General features: G+C 39.8%; 1 protein-coding gene across 9 annotated transcripts; it reads left to right on the top strand.

Annotated features, from left to right (window-relative positions):
• Nucleotides 1-135: 135 nt before the first annotated feature.
• Nucleotides 136-14,443, top strand: UBA3 (ubiquitin like modifier activating enzyme 3). 9 transcript variants are annotated; one of them, XM_048957298.1, is made up of 18 exons: nucleotides 136-234; nucleotides 932-973; nucleotides 3,589-3,733; nucleotides 4,698-4,778; nucleotides 6,844-6,926; nucleotides 7,427-7,507; nucleotides 8,147-8,190; nucleotides 8,485-8,549; nucleotides 9,326-9,481; nucleotides 9,612-9,714; nucleotides 10,207-10,320; nucleotides 11,397-11,450; nucleotides 11,915-11,951; nucleotides 12,032-12,113; nucleotides 12,823-12,923; nucleotides 13,040-13,103; nucleotides 13,191-13,245; nucleotides 13,655-14,443. In XM_048957298.1, the coding sequence occupies exons 3-18, from the start codon at nucleotides 3,614-3,616 to the stop codon at nucleotides 13,741-13,743; spliced, it is 1,329 nt and encodes a 442-aa protein (XP_048813255.1). In that variant the 5' UTR covers nucleotides 136-234; nucleotides 932-973; nucleotides 3,589-3,613; the 3' UTR covers nucleotides 13,744-14,443. The 9 variants fall into 9 exon arrangements, with proteins under 9 accessions (XP_048813255.1, XP_048813254.1, XP_048813250.1 ...); XM_048957297.1 differs by having other exon boundaries at nucleotides 137-234; nucleotides 3,613-3,733; XM_048957293.1 differs by lacking the exon at nucleotides 136-234 and adding an exon at nucleotides 315-604 and having other exon boundaries at nucleotides 3,613-3,733.
• Nucleotides 14,444-14,965: the final 522 nt, after the last annotated feature.

Here is a 14,965-nt window from a genome sequence, read left to right as displayed (position 1 = left end):
GGGCGGCTCCGGGCCGCGGGGAAATGGGAAAAGAGAGCCGGGCACGCAGCAATCCGCGCAGCCGGCACGGCGTAGAGGTGCTTTCGTCACCGGCCGGCTGTACGGTCTGTTTGTTTGCTCTGCACAAATGTCACTCGTTTGCTGCGTGAGAAGCCGGGTCGCTGTGCCCTGAAAGCGGGGCGGGACGCAAGCTGGTGGGGTTTCTGCAGCCCGGGGTCACGCTGAGGGCTGGCGGTGAGGACCTTGAATCTGGACAGCAGCTACGATGATTCTAACTGCTCCCATTAAAACATTTTGAGTGTCTTTACGCTTTGTTTCGCACGGCTTGAACGCACGCACCTGGCACGGGTGTGTCCCGGCACGCCGGGTGTGGCTGCGATGCCTGGGGTTTGTGGCAGCTTCTCAAATCTACAAAGCATTTGCATTCCTCAAAGTGCTTTCGGGAGCCCGAGGCCATAACCGCGATCTGCGGGAGCTGCGCGGCTGCTTCCCAGCTCTGCGCTTAGACTGTGAGCAGCGTGCTTCTGCGCGCACCCAGACAACAGAAAATACTTGAGGCATGGTAGAGCTGACTGCTGGAGCTCCGTCTCACAATGCTTGTAGTGTAAGCTGTACCGCACTCTCAAGGACCCTCATGAACCCCTCGCCCCCCCCCTCCCCCCCCGCCTCAGCGGCCATGGTCGCCCGCTGTGGAGACGCACCGCCCATGATGGCGCCGCGCATGGCGGGAGCCCGGCGGCGCGCGGGGCATTATGGGAAGCAGAGGGAAAAAATATGGCGGATGGTGAGGAACCGTAAGTGCCCTGTATGTGCGTGCTCGGCCGCCCCTTCCCCACGCTTCCCGGGGACGGGTGGGCCCTGGGGTCCCCTCTCCTTCCTCCCCGGTCTCTGTAGCGCGATACTGACCCTTCTTTTATTCTCTCTCTTTTAGGGAGAAGAAAAGAAGGAGGCTAGAGGAGCTGCTGGCGGATGGGTTAGTGCGGGGCTGCGGGCCGGCCCGGGCCAGGGGCAGGGAGAGCGGCAGGGGCAGGCAGCGCTTGTCGAAGGGTGGCTGGCAGCGAAGGGAGCCGCAGCCCCGCAGAGAGGTTGGGCCAGCGGGCGGCTCTGCTGTGAGGGCCGCAGAGAGGGGCTGTGGGAGCAAGAAGATTGAGGGGGTGAGAAGGAGCAAGGGAAGGTGGAAGGGCACTTGAGCAGCAAGGACTGGGGAAGAGGAATCTCCTGGGGAGAGGACCGAGGGGCTCACCCGCAGCGCGGGGCGGGTTGCGGGCTTGAAGCTTGGCATGATGGAGGCTGGTGTGCTGAGAGCTTTGTGGCAGGAGTGGGAGAGCTGCTGCTGGCTGGGACCTGGCAGGGCTGCTAGGCTAGGAGCGGGTGACTCAAAACTAGCCGAGAGTGAATACTTCCGTCTACAGAGCAGCTGCTTCTGCTTCTTAAAGCTCTAAATTCTGCGCAGCCTTGAAAACTAACATGCAGAAGTCTCTGACCTCATCTGCTTCTGTCCCTTGACTGTTCCCCTCCATTTCCTTGTGGCTCTCTTCCCAAAGCTCCCAGAGCCGTACTGGGGTGCGGGTCACAGAAACCCCGAGGCATGCGGGCTGTGGGGGTGCATGCCACGTCCTGCACAAGCATGGAGTGTTGGGTGTGCGAAGGTGGCAGGGAGAAGTGTGGGCCTGAAAGGACTGTGGTGCTCTGATGTTTTGAATAAAATCTAAAACGCAATGAAACGCACACAATTTTGGTAAATTCACGTCTAATGATGTGAATGCTTGGTTGTGCTGTGGCAGCACAAGAATAAACCTGTCTCTGAAGCTAAACATAACACCTCATGTTGAGTTGCTGGTATTTTTCAGATCTCCACAATGTCCAACTCTGTAAAAACTGAGATAATGTATTTACAAAAGTGAGGCAAGGTCTTGCCATGTGAGCACTAAAAAGAGAAATTCACATCTAAACAGAAGTACAGCTGCTTAGTGGCTGTTTTTATGGCCTGTAAAGAAGGATTAAAGAATCAGTCACCAGGCTTAACTTCTGTACTTGTTTCCAGAGCAAGATAAAATCCATAAAAGCAATTATTATGATTTATATTCATCCATACTATGTTTGCAGAAGTTGTTATTTCACACACATCCTGAAAACTGGTTTAAAGCAGCTGAGACCGGGATTCAGTGGAGGAATTTTTATTGTCTTCCTGCCTTCCTAAAAATCTTACTTTGATGCAAACTGAGAAAAGCAGGTCAGAGGTGAAAAGATCCTCTATGAACTTAAACTCTTTTTAAAGAATTTATTCAACTGCTAGGTTAACATACCTAAAGCGAACAGTTGACCAGGAAAGAGTCAGCAATCAAAATACAGGCAGAATCCAATATGTTTATTGTTTTTCAGTTAAGTTTTTCTCCCGTTACTGAAAACCTTCTGCAAAACTATGACTAGAAGTTAGAGCCATCATACTGTTTTGTCCATCTTCTGAAATCTCTGAAGATTGAGAGATTTGCTGTCTAGATGTGACCCAAGGGAGTGACAAATTCTAAACATTGATCAACAGTTATTGATGTAAATTCTCTTCGTATTTCTTCATAGGTGGAAGCAAATGATGCTTCTTATCAATGACGATCCAGCCTTTCAAAGCTCATTTATAACCAGCTTAGTTTTGTATTAACGTAGAGCAAACAAACATTTGTATTCACGTGTGGAGCTCATACTTAAAAAGGGAGGTGTGCTGTGTTAAGCAAAGGCTTATTCCTTGTAGGTGATCTTACATTAGGAAATGATATAAGTGAGCTGATTTTGAGCTATTCCAGTAAGTCTCTTACAGTTTAATTTTATAGTTGTCTACTACTAAAAGTGACCTGCAAAAGGGGAGAAAGGGTAGTGGGAGTATTTCATATAAAATTCTGCCTCTGTAGTTTCGAAGAAGAGAACTGCAAGTTTATTTTTCAGGTCATTCAGTAATTACTAAAAGGCTCAGGAGGCAGCTGGAAAACGAGGGTGTCATAAATACCATGGTACTCATGGCAGGTGAAGATTGTTCAAAATTCATACCTTTTCATGCTTGTTTAAGCTACTATAGAGATTCAGATGTGATAGTGCTGGGGCACAGTAGTGACGCTCTTTCAGTGCCTCACGATTGCAGTTACTCAGTGCACAACTGCAGTTAACACAGATAATTCTGTTTTGTGAACTTTCTTGAAAGGTCTATTAAAAAGAAAAAGAATGCTCAACTTTGTTGAGGAAATAGGACCCTCAAAATCTAAAGAGCAGCTTGTTTTTAACGCGTTCTCTTAAAATGTGAGGGAAATAAAAGCGAAAAGAGCAGACCCTTTTTTTTCTTTTCAGGTCAACTTTTACTAGTAAGAACAAAATCAGTGGGATTTATTGAAATGCCAGTTTTTATCTTCTGCATGTTTATATTATTGCTTACTGGGTCCACCGATGAACCTCACTCCTGCAGATGTTCATGCACATTACTTACACGTGTAGATGATCAACATAAATATGTGGATACTTTTGCATGGCTGATGAGTAATTTAACCTATACGAGAAAAAGAAAGCACGTTTTATAAGTGTGGCTATTTCTCTATGGTTTTGCAGCTGAATTTACTGTGTTCTGTGCAGAATGGCTGTTGATGGTGGGTATGGGGACTCTGGAGACTGGGAAGGTCGCTGGAACCATGTAAAGAAGTTCCTCGAGCGATCTGGACCGTTCACACATCCTGATTTCGAGCCAGGCACTCAAGTGAGAAACACTTACTTTAAATAAAAAACAGCAACAACTGTAGTGTGTGTTGGAAAGTAATGTAAATGGTTTCATTCATTGACCATCAGCAGTATATGAATAGTAAACCTGCATGAAGGCTGTGTATTTCAGTTGGCGAATGTTGTTATTTTAGAATGTGTTGTATTCTTTTTATATGTTTTTATTTCTAAATTGTAAACTTAACTGCAAGCTTGCCATCACATGTAGAAATGTATTTTACGGTACACAATAATAATTATTCTCCATCTTGGAGTTTCACATGAAAAATAGCAGTGTTTGTCTTTTGATTTTTAAATATTTAGGCACGGTAAAGAATTTCTTGTACTTGAAGAAATTAAACTTAATAGTACTGACAGAATTGGGAAAGATATTCCATAAGGAAAAGCAAAATTTGGGCTCTCTTAATTTTTTTCTACTGTCCTTGCTTTGGTATCTTTTTTTTCAAAGCTCGCAGTTGAATGTGTTGAACCTTTTAAGTTTACCATTCCATTATTTGCTACTTTGACTTTAGTAGAATAGTTAACAGAAAAAAAATTATCTGGCCAGCAATGTTTTCTATTTATGTTTATTTTGTATTATATGTAAAAAAGCTTCTTGGAGGAAAAGCAATAAACTGAAACGTTTCCTTGAACTGAGTAATAACAAAATAGAGCTTTTTTTTTCACAGCCAAATTAATACAAAGAGAATACTGATACCAAAGACTTGCTTTCCTTTAAGTAGAGATATGGGAATTACATGAACTCAACAAGAGGTTAAAGTTCAAGTATAATTACTCCTGCAAGCTTAAACTGTTTTACTTATCTAACTTGTTTTATATGAAGCTTACTGGGTACTGAAAATTTATGATGACACAATAATAAGGTGTATGAAACAAAGGACAAATCATCCATTTTCCCATATAGTGTATTAATTTTTTGTTTGTTTCTTTTATATTTTCCACAGGCGCTTGAATTTCTGCTCAGCACATGTAAAGTACTAGTTATCGGAGCAGGAGGATTAGGATGTGAACTCCTGAAAAACTTGGTAATTGCTCAGTTTTCATCCTTTTCTTATAATCTCAGTTATGCCTCGAAATGAGCTTGAAGGGTGGTAGTGTAAGATGTTGTACTTATTTACTTATAACTCTTTCAGAGCTTGTCCTCAGGAGCAACATGCTGCTGCTTATGAAGCGTAGGAAAATGTTCATTTACAGCCATAGGTAGGGCCTAATGCTGGGAATTTTCCCCAGTTATGAGAACCTGGGGGATGAACTATAACTAAGAGTAGAAAATAGAGTGTTCATTATTAGCAGCCAAAGCTGAAGTTAGTTTTTTATGCATTTGGATTAATGCAAAGAGAGGCTGGAAATGCTGGACCCAGTAGTAGAGCCAGTCTCACAGTGCCTGTGGTGACCTCCTCCTTGTTATTGGAATCCGTTTGGCTCTCCTGAATAGTGACTCTCAGTAAACATGAGCTTATCTTCAGAGACTCAGGAATCCATCTGTATTGCTGAATCCAGTCTGTGTAAAAAGCTTCTTTATTCCATCAGATCAACATGTGCTATCCTGTATGGAAGTGGCTAAGGAAGAATAGGTCTAAGACCAAAGAAAATACACTATGGAGTTCTGTAGTTCTCTTGACAGAGCATTAGCTGGTAACGGATTCTCTGCGTGCTCTGAGAAGCAACTTTTAAGTGTTTAAAAATGCAGCCATGGGACAGTGTGCTGTCTGACATTTACCCAATAAATACCTATGAGTTTAATTTTTCAATTACTCTGTTTTTCTTCCTCACAGCCTTTCTTATTTGTTGTAATGTATCACTTACCAGCACTTAGTTTGGACTAACACTGTAGTAACTGCAGTTCATGTACTTCCTTCAACAGTAAAAACTTCTGTCCTTACAGTTTACATGGAAAATGTGTGGATTGATACAGTAAATTATTATGAAATACAGTTTCTAAATCAGCACTTATGACTTGATTCAGTTTAATATGGTTTTTATTTACTGCTATTTCACTACACTATGGATTACCTCCAAGCTTGATAAATCATTCACCTCATGTGAAGTCATTCCAGATCAGTTAACTTAGAGTTTCGAGTTCCATCACTTGTGAGTAATGTTGTTCTGCTTTGTTACTGTTCTGCTTAAGCAGGATTTTGCTTGAAGAGACTGAAAACTACCCAGCAGTTTTCTTTCTTCAAAAATGTAGTGCTGATGGATTTGATTTCTGACTAGAGCTGCTGTATTGTGGGCTTATTGGAGCACAACAAATGCACTCTGTTGCTGACTTATTTTGAGGAAAGACTTGTGTTAAGCGTTTTCATAAATCTGCCATGTGTGCTCAATCCCCACCATTCAAAGGGATTTTAAGTCACCATGATTTATAATTTTCAGAAAGAAATGCTCATAAGTAGATCTAGATGATGTTCACATGTATTCAGTGTCTTTGACACATCAGTAAAGATATCTTAAGGGCTCCAACATGTATATTCCTCATGTCTTAGGCCCACTCTTCTCTTTATTAGGCTCTTCTGATCTGCTTTGATAATACTGGGTAAAAGCTGAACTCTGATCTGTGAAACAAAATGAGTGTTCAGCACTAAAGGTACCCAATACGACATACAGAAATTCTTACTGCTTTTCTTCCAGAGGTTAATTTCTGCTCTGAAAATCTTTAGTCCTCTTGTTCATTTGTTAATCAGTTTCACAGTGCAGCATTTAGTGCAGTTATTCCACGTGGGATGTAGAAAAAGCATAAAATAAGAAGTTTGAATTTTTTTAAGTGTGACAAGATTGAGTCTATATGGAAAGGGAAAAAAAAGAATATGGGATTCAATTTTTTGTGTCACTTCAGAACACCACAGAGCATTCCCCTCCTGTAAAGCCAGTGCTTTGACAACTGAATTGTTGCTAATTCCATCTGTCCAAATACCAGCATTAGCAACCCAGCATTTTAACAAAGAGAGCTGACATGCTGATGTGCACAGGGAACAAAGAACACCTACATTTGTTCCTCCAAAGGTTGCCTTTTTGGCATTCAGAATGAATCCTGCAGCACTGTAAGCTTTTCATTGCCCATTAAGCGAGGTTGCCTATCTCTTTTCACAGGCACTGTCCGGTTTTAGGCAGATCCATGTTATAGATATGGATACCATAGATGTGTCTAACCTTAACCGACAGTTTCTGTTTCGGTAAGTGTTGTTCTCATGACTAGTTCTTTGTATCTAAACAGCACATATGAATACAATCACTATTTTAATGGGCAAAATGTCATTAAAGGTTTCTGAACTTCCACATCATGATAGTAAAATAGTACTTGCAGTTAACTAAATGTTAGGCGTGATTTCTTCTTTTTTCTTCCTTTTTGTCTGAGATCTGTGTTGTTAATGACTGATGAAGATAGAGACACCAAAGTATAATGCATGCAAATAGAGATTGTACTTTTCCTGGTGCCTTTTTTAAGTCAGATTTTTTTTGTGGGTGTGTGGGTGTGCTGATACCAGTTGTTTCAGGGGTAAACTTTGATAACTCTGGGGCTTTCACATCTAATGCTTTACAGGAATGTCTTAATATTATCCATATCAATGTTGTCCTACAGTAATAATGAATCACTTGATTTAGTATTCATAAATAAACTCTCAAAAGACTGAATGTTACAAATTAATCCATTTGTAATTCCTATTTTTTCCAGACCAAAAGACGTTGGGCGACCAAAAGCAGAAGTTGCAGCAGAATTCCTGAACAGTCGCATCCCCAACTGTGCTGTTGTAGCGTATCCTTTTAGAGTGAAGTAGCCCCAAAGACTTCAGAAAGCCTAGAAAACTCTGTAGGTGGTGAGAGTATCTGAAATATTTTGCTGCAGTCCTTTTTTTTCTATACAATAAAGAACAGATTCATTCAGCTGATGGTTGAGAATTCTTTCCCAGAGTGGCTTTGACATGCGGTAAATATGCAAAGGGAAACAAGCCTGAGCTTTAAGAAACTGTTTTGCATTTTCCACGGAGTCTTTATTCAGATTAGATATTTTCATTTTCACTGGGATGTTAGAATTACAGGTTTATTCATCATAAGGTTTTGAGTATGTGGTGGTAAGACTTGTTCAGTTATAAACACAGAGCAGCACTGCTGATGTAGGACTTCGTAAGAGCACATGTTTTGAGCTTCCTGAACAGTGTTCTCTTCTGAGCTTTCGCCTATGTGCAAATGTGACATTGCCTACCTTACTTGTTTTACCACTTGCTACAGCATCAGCTGTAAGAACTTTGAATATACTGATCACTTAGTTTTAAAAGAAAGCCTCATATAAAATCATAGTGATGGATTATATCATGCTTTGGCTTTAGACTGGCAAATAGAAAACAATAAAATCAAATGCATTATAAATATATTCCTTTATTGTGCTTACATTCAGATATTTTAAAAAGATTCAAGACATGGATGAAAGCTTTTATCGACGTAAGTGTTTGCATTTGTTTGCATGCCAGACACCATGGTGCTTCAGGGGAACACTGCAGTTGTTTTTTGCTGTTTTCATGCTTGCTAGATTGCTGATTATTTTAGACTGACTGTTACAGATAAAACTTAAATGTACACAGATAAAACTTAAATGTATCTATCTAGGTCTTGGTGACCTAGGAAAAGTAGTTAAACTACAGCCAGTTACTCTGGAAAAGTTATAGACAGAATACATTGGTTGTCTTCAGTAGAATGCACTAGTATAGACTTTAAATATCACTTTTTCCCCCCTAGAGTTTCATATTATTGTTTGTGGGCTGGACTCTATAATTGCAAGAAGATGGATAAATGGCATGCTGGTAAAGTATTAAATTTTCGTAAAGCCTGGTTATTGCTTGAGTATATGTAACTAAAATTGATGAACTTTGCATAGAATATATCATTAAAATGAAATAAGGGCTATTCACACTCAAAGCTGTATGTATCCTCTTCTACCTTACTGTTGTTGTGAAAAGGATAAAGGCCATGCTCCCACCTGCCTTTTTCTTGAGGAGTGTTAGTCAGCATGTGCAGTGCCTTGAAGGGGTTGTTTCAAAATTAGGATGTCTAACTGGGACACTGTTCAGTTGGGTGTGTTTCAGTATGGAAGTTCCACAGCCTCTCTGTATGCTACCATTGTGATTTTTTGTTTTTCGTTAGCTAAGTGCTTGCATTTCTCCAACTTGTAAAAGTTGTCTTCTGTTGCCCCGCTGTTACAACATAGAATGTTGGGCATTAAACTGAGCAGGTTCATCACTGCAAGTCTGTTTAAAAAGGAGTCACTACTTACCAATATTAAACCTAACAGGAATTAAAAAAAAAGAAAACATATCCTTCAAACCAGCCAACCAATTCTTCTGGTTTACTGGTAAGAAAATAACGGTGCTTGCTTTGTGTGTGTGGAGTTGGGTGAACATGGTAGATAGAAGTCTTGTGCATCAACATATATGCGGTGTTTTATGGACTTAAAATAGCCCATATACTAAGTCTGCAGTCTTATTTCATACCATTAAGAATAAACTTGTTACCGATTTTTTCCTGCAAGTCGTGAAATCAAACAAGCAAAAGCACAGCAAAGTCCACTTTTGTTCGTTAGATGTCATTTTTACGTTACGAAGATGGGGTACTGGATCCAAGTTCCATCATACCTTTAATAGATGGAGGGACAGAAGGTTTCAAAGGAAATGCTCGTGTGATTATTCCTGGTATGACAGCATGTATTGAATGCACACTTGAACTTTATCCACCACAGGTAATTAACAGGGATGTTTCCTTTTTTTATATGTATTCCATTTTCTGGTTTGGTTGTTTCTTTTCCAACTACTATACGTCGTAGATTAAATCCTTTTTTTCTGTTTTTCTCCCCACCCCCGACTACTCAGGTCAATTTTCCCATGTGTACTATTGCATCCATGCCCAGACTACCAGAGCATTGTATTGAGTATGTCAGGATATTGCAGTGGCCAAAGGAGCAACCTTTTGGAGGTAATTATTACATTGCATTGACACTGAGGTAATGTTTCTAATTTTAACAGTTTTGTTTTGAGTTCAGTGTACACACCTACAAACTGACCTTCTAAGCAATGTGATGCACTGTACTTTGGAAACTGGGCCTTCTCCGAGCTGGTGATAAATCTTTCTCTTCTCAGACTCACTCTCCAGTCCATTATTTGTTCATAGGTACTGATAGATATCTGTTTCTCCTACTGTACAGTATCTTTCCTGACTCAGAATATAGCACGTAACCTCTCTATAAACCTGTGGAATTAAGACAGATTGTACATAAAATGTGTTACAACATAGTATGTTTGTAGAAATTATGTTCTGATTATTTGAAGTGTCAAAGTGTCAAGCTTTTGTATTTAAATGAATTACTATTTTTTACACAAATTAAAACAAGGGATGTGTTTAGGTAAAAAATAATGCTCTATTTCTGAAGAGGTCTTATAACTGCAACTTGTCTGTAAATTGCTGCAGAAGGCGTTGCTTTGGATGGAGATGATCCTGAACACATACAGTGGATTTACCAGAAGTCTTTGGAAAGAGCATCACAATTTAATATTAAAGGTGTTACATACAGACTCACCCAAGGTAAGGGTATGACACTTGGCTAGTTAATGCAGTTATCCTGGATTGGCATTCTTTGCATTTATTGAAGCTAAGCTGGCAGCTGTGCTGGGAAAGAAATAGTGCTCTTTTCCACTTAACATCTTAAAACAGAAACAAGCAACTCATCTCCTGTGCCAGCACAAATATTTTATGATGAATCAGATGTTTAGATGTGAGTGATGATTCATAGGAACTTCATCTGGGACAAAACTGAACATTCTTTTTGCCATTTTATTTTTAACCTGGAGCAACTGCTACCACATTTTCTGGATCAAAAAGTAGGAGCAAAAGAATGTGATTTGGCTCTTTTAGCAACAGCAGCAGTTTATGCCAGTTTATGCTGTGTAAGACTGTAGCAGGTAGGTTTCTGGCACAGATAAACGTGAACTTCACTTCTGAGGTATAGATATATATGTGCAAATGCCTGCACAGTTTTGAAGCATTTGAAAACAGCTTCTTTTTCAGATACACAGCAGAAAGGAGCTGAAGCTTCAAGTTTTTATGTGTATTTTCTTGGGTATGAAGGCAATACAGTTAGTCAGTAGCAGCAAGCCAGATTGCTTAGGAATTTGCTGTCTTTTTTTGGAAGGCCTGAAAAATGAAAAGGGAACCTCTTTCTTTTTTAGTACAAACCTGTATGTATAGAAAAGCTTGCTAGATATTGGTCTACGTACTGTGCTGTTTGACTGGATGGACTCACTCAGAATTGGGTGAAAGTATAGATACAGCTTGGCAAGCTTGTTCTTGCACAGGGAATATCACATACAAGTTTTTCTCCTTGCATTTTTCCAGTTAACCAGCAATAGAACTGAGTTTTACATTAATTTCTGCTGCTAAATAAATACAGCATACTTGTATTTTAGACTTTATTCACTAAAATAAATAATATGCCAAAGTACTTGAGCAGCCTGCCATTATACTTTATCGGTATAGAAATTCCTGGAAAGTGCTTAAAGTACCTTTGGATACACCCTTCTGTAATTATTCTAGCTAAAAATAATCTTTCTCTATAGTTCTGGAAAAAGACAAAGCTATATATGTTTTGTTTTTTTTTACAGGGGTTGTAAAACGAATTATTCCAGCAGTAGCTTCTACAAATGCAGTAATTGCAGGTAGGCTGGAAGAACCAGAATGTCATTTCTTACTCATTTCACCTATCTTTTATCAACTTTTTATTTTTTGTAAGGTAGAAATAGGAAACCTGGGGAGGAATAACTATAGTTTTCAAATGGGAGTAACTTATACTTACAGTCTTACTGTTGTTTCCCACTTGGAGAAACTGAATTATTGTGTATGAATTTTAAGCTCATGTGTGACAGGGAGTGAGCGAAAGCATTTCAGATATGAGAAAAATAAAAATTGGAAATACAGTATGTAGGTTTAACATAATCTCAGATTAGTGCCAACTGTGTGGTGGTAGTGCATGGAGCTGCCTTCAGGTGCTTGTTTTTCCCCTCCTGAAGTTGTTTTGGTTGCTTCTTTGTTACCAGTTTGTGCACTAATGTCTGCATGTTCTAAGATGGATGTAAAAAAACAAACAAATTGGTTTTTGTTGTTTCTTTTTTTCTGATTCCAGCTGTTTGTGCCACTGAAGTTTTTAAAATAGCCACAAGGTATTTCATTTCTTACTAATTACATACATGGCTTCCAATGTAAGGACATGTATTAACATGAAATGTGTTTGTCATTGTAGTGCATACATTCCTCTCAACAACTACTTGGTGTTCAATGACGTGGATGGATTATACTCGTACACATTTGAAGCTGGAAGAAAGGTCAGTGCCATGAAAGGCTTGCAGGGTTATTTCTTTGATTGTTATTGAACTTACTGCAGTTTGTTTGTGTTTGAAACTCACTCACTATTGAACTTCTCTGGTCCCTGGCACTATACTCAAGTATTTTCAAAGTTTTAAAAGCAGAAATTATACTGTTATTACTCTAGTTCTTTTCTAGGATATTGTTTTCAGCATGCAGGATGTGGAATTTTTTATTGTTCTAAACCTTGTATGCTTTTGGGGTGGTGTTTTGTCCATGTAGCATAAGGAAGTTGGAGTGTTAATCTCCAGATCAACAGATACCCTGTTTGATGGCCTTAGAACAGAAGATTTTCTTCTACTCACCAATTTACCAAAAACTGTTGCATACTATATATAATGACATGTTTAATTTTTGCCTGCTCAGCCAAAGTTTCCTAATATTTCAAAAAGTAGTTTCTGGTACAGGGGCATTCTTCAGTCAGCTACTCTGTAGTCAGTGCTGGTACTACATTGGTGTCTGAAGGGTTTGTGATGTGACCTGTGGAGGAAAACAGTCCTTGACTTTTTTGAAAGCGAATCCTGAAGATTTCACTTGTTCTATGCAAAGCACAGCTTATGGAATAAAATACAATCTTAAGAACACTGAGAAGCAAATCTTCTCACAAAAGGTTATGACAGCAGTTGTTTTGAAAGACACAACCTGTGCTCCTGTGGTGCTCTGTTGTAGGAGAACTGTCCAGCTTGCAGCCAGCTTCCTCAGAACATTGAGATTTCTCCATCAGCTAAACTGCAAGAGATCTTGGATTATTTGACAAATAATGCTTCATTGTAAGTAAGCAACTATTCTGACTTATCTAATAATTTTAGGTAATTTTTACTTATATTTTTGTATCTGGGTTTTTTTGTTTGTTTGTTTGTTTTGTTTTTAAATGTTTTTTATATAGGCAAATGAAATCTCCTGCAATCACTGCAACCATGTATGGAGGAAATAAAACACTTTATTTACAGGTAAACAAAACCTGCTTAATTTTGTTACATAGTTTTATTTAAATTTACATGCCTGAATTTGACATGAAATATTTTGACTTTTTTCAGACAGTAGCTTCAATTGAAGAACGAACAAGGCCAAATCTTTCCAAAACACTAAATGGTAACATACTGTTGTTGTCACATGTAGGTTTCCAAGATACACTTCTAAATAGAAAGATAGTCATTTGGTTTCGCCCCTCTGTATGGCATGTGTTGCTTCATTGTCAAGTGCAGCTTGCTCTTTTTAGACTGTTCTGAGGTGAACTTTCAGCTGCTGCACCAGGAGGTATTACAAAAAGCTGTAACAAAGCAAGCTGATAACTGATGTAGGCTAAAGGTGCTTTAGTGGTTGCTTGTGTAGGTTTTGATAAGTCCTGTTAGTTTCCCAGCTGAATTAGATGAATATTGGTTTAGCTAGTGAGTAATTCGCAGCTTTATTTCATTGTGTGTGTGGTTTGTGTGAAGGACGTTCATATCTATCTATTTTTAAACGTGGATTTGCTATATTTAAACTTCTCTTTCTGTTTTAGAGCTGGGACTTGTTGATGGCCAGGAGCTTGCAGTTGCTGATGTTACTACGCCACAGACGATGCTGTTCAAACTCCACTTTACCACTTAATTTATGCATAAATAAGCAGGTTATACAGCGAGGGAAATCTGTACCCACTTCGTAAAACAAATGTACTCTGTGGATCTTAAATTAACTGAAAAGTTCATGCTAGTACTGGCACTGCTGAAGGTTAGGTAATACAAATGAATCACCATATTTCAGAATTTTAAGTAGAAGCCAATATTTGGTGGATTATATTTGTATAAATACTTATTAATGTACAGAACTCGGATGTATAGGAATACACTTTTTCCCAAGTTTTTGTGTCAAAATGTTAACGCTGATACGCTTTCAGACACATGGAAATTGTAGAGTGGCCAAAAGTCTTCTTGTCTTTTTAATTTTTAACGTATATGCATACATGTATATGCAGAGTGAGACCTTTAAGAAAGAACCGCTGCGCCTGGATTCAAATCACAGCACTCCTGAATGCTTGCTGCCACTGTAAATCCAAGAGAGAGCAGTAGAACTAAAATGATCAATTTCCTTTTATTTGACACTGAGATTTGCCCAATTGTATGAAATGTGTGAAGTATTGAAGAGATTACTTTGTTTGCAAGTAAACATAGAAGGGTGAATGAAAACTGCCTGAATTTAGGGACATGTCTGTTTGCAGTCACCCATCAGCTGCTGCATGCAGTACTGCAGAATTATGTTCAAGTATCATCAGTGCTGTTAACATATTTATTAATAAAAACCCATAAAGGTACCGTAGTTTGTGACTTATTTAATAGTGTGTAGAGCCGCAGTTCAAAAAAACACATCTTTTGTCTGCTTTAGCCACATCTTTCTTATTTCACAGTTGTTCAGTGTTGAGGAAGGTTAAAAGGAGCATTGCAGGCTGTGGGAGCAGTCAGTTCAGGTACCGAGCTTTATAAAACTCTATTTGTGGTATGCTTCCTGCTGCAACCAGCAGCCGAAGGAGGCATTAAGGAGGGGTAAGTGCATATGAGCCTCCAGTGTATGTCTGGAAGATGGAGGGGACGGGAGAAGAGGCAGCGACGGCCCGGCAGGCCGCGACACTTCTAGGAACCACAGACAGCCTTCCTGGTGACAAGCGCTGAAGCGGAAGCGGCCCCTCACCGCCATGACAGGTACCGAGGCGGAAGTAAACGTGATGTTCCTTCCGCCATGACTGGTACCGAGGCGGAAGTGGATGTGGTGCTCCTTCCGCCATGACAGGTACCGAGGCGGAAGGCCTCGCTCGGCCTCGCTCCGCCTCGCGCGACGT

The sequence above is a fragment of the Lagopus muta genome, chromosome 11 (genome assembly GCF_023343835.1).
Source record: "Lagopus muta isolate bLagMut1 chromosome 11, bLagMut1 primary, whole genome shotgun sequence".
In the NCBI taxonomy this organism is placed as follows: domain Eukaryota; kingdom Metazoa; phylum Chordata; class Aves; order Galliformes; family Phasianidae; genus Lagopus; species Lagopus muta.
This window is presented reverse-complemented; position numbering and strand designations above follow the sequence as displayed.

Excerpts from the sequence above, each read along its gene's own strand:
- UBA3 (XM_048957291.1), top strand. The coding sequence starts at position 753 with ATGGGAAGCAGAGGGAAAAAATATGGCGGATG. Across the intron at positions 4,779-6,843 it reads GTGAACTCCTGAAAAACTTG|GCACTGTCCGGTTTTAGGCA; the intron begins GTAATTGCTCAG and ends CTCTTTTCACAG. Across the intron at positions 6,927-7,426 it reads AACCGACAGTTTCTGTTTCG|ACCAAAAGACGTTGGGCGAC; the intron begins GTAAGTGTTGTT and ends TATTTTTTCCAG.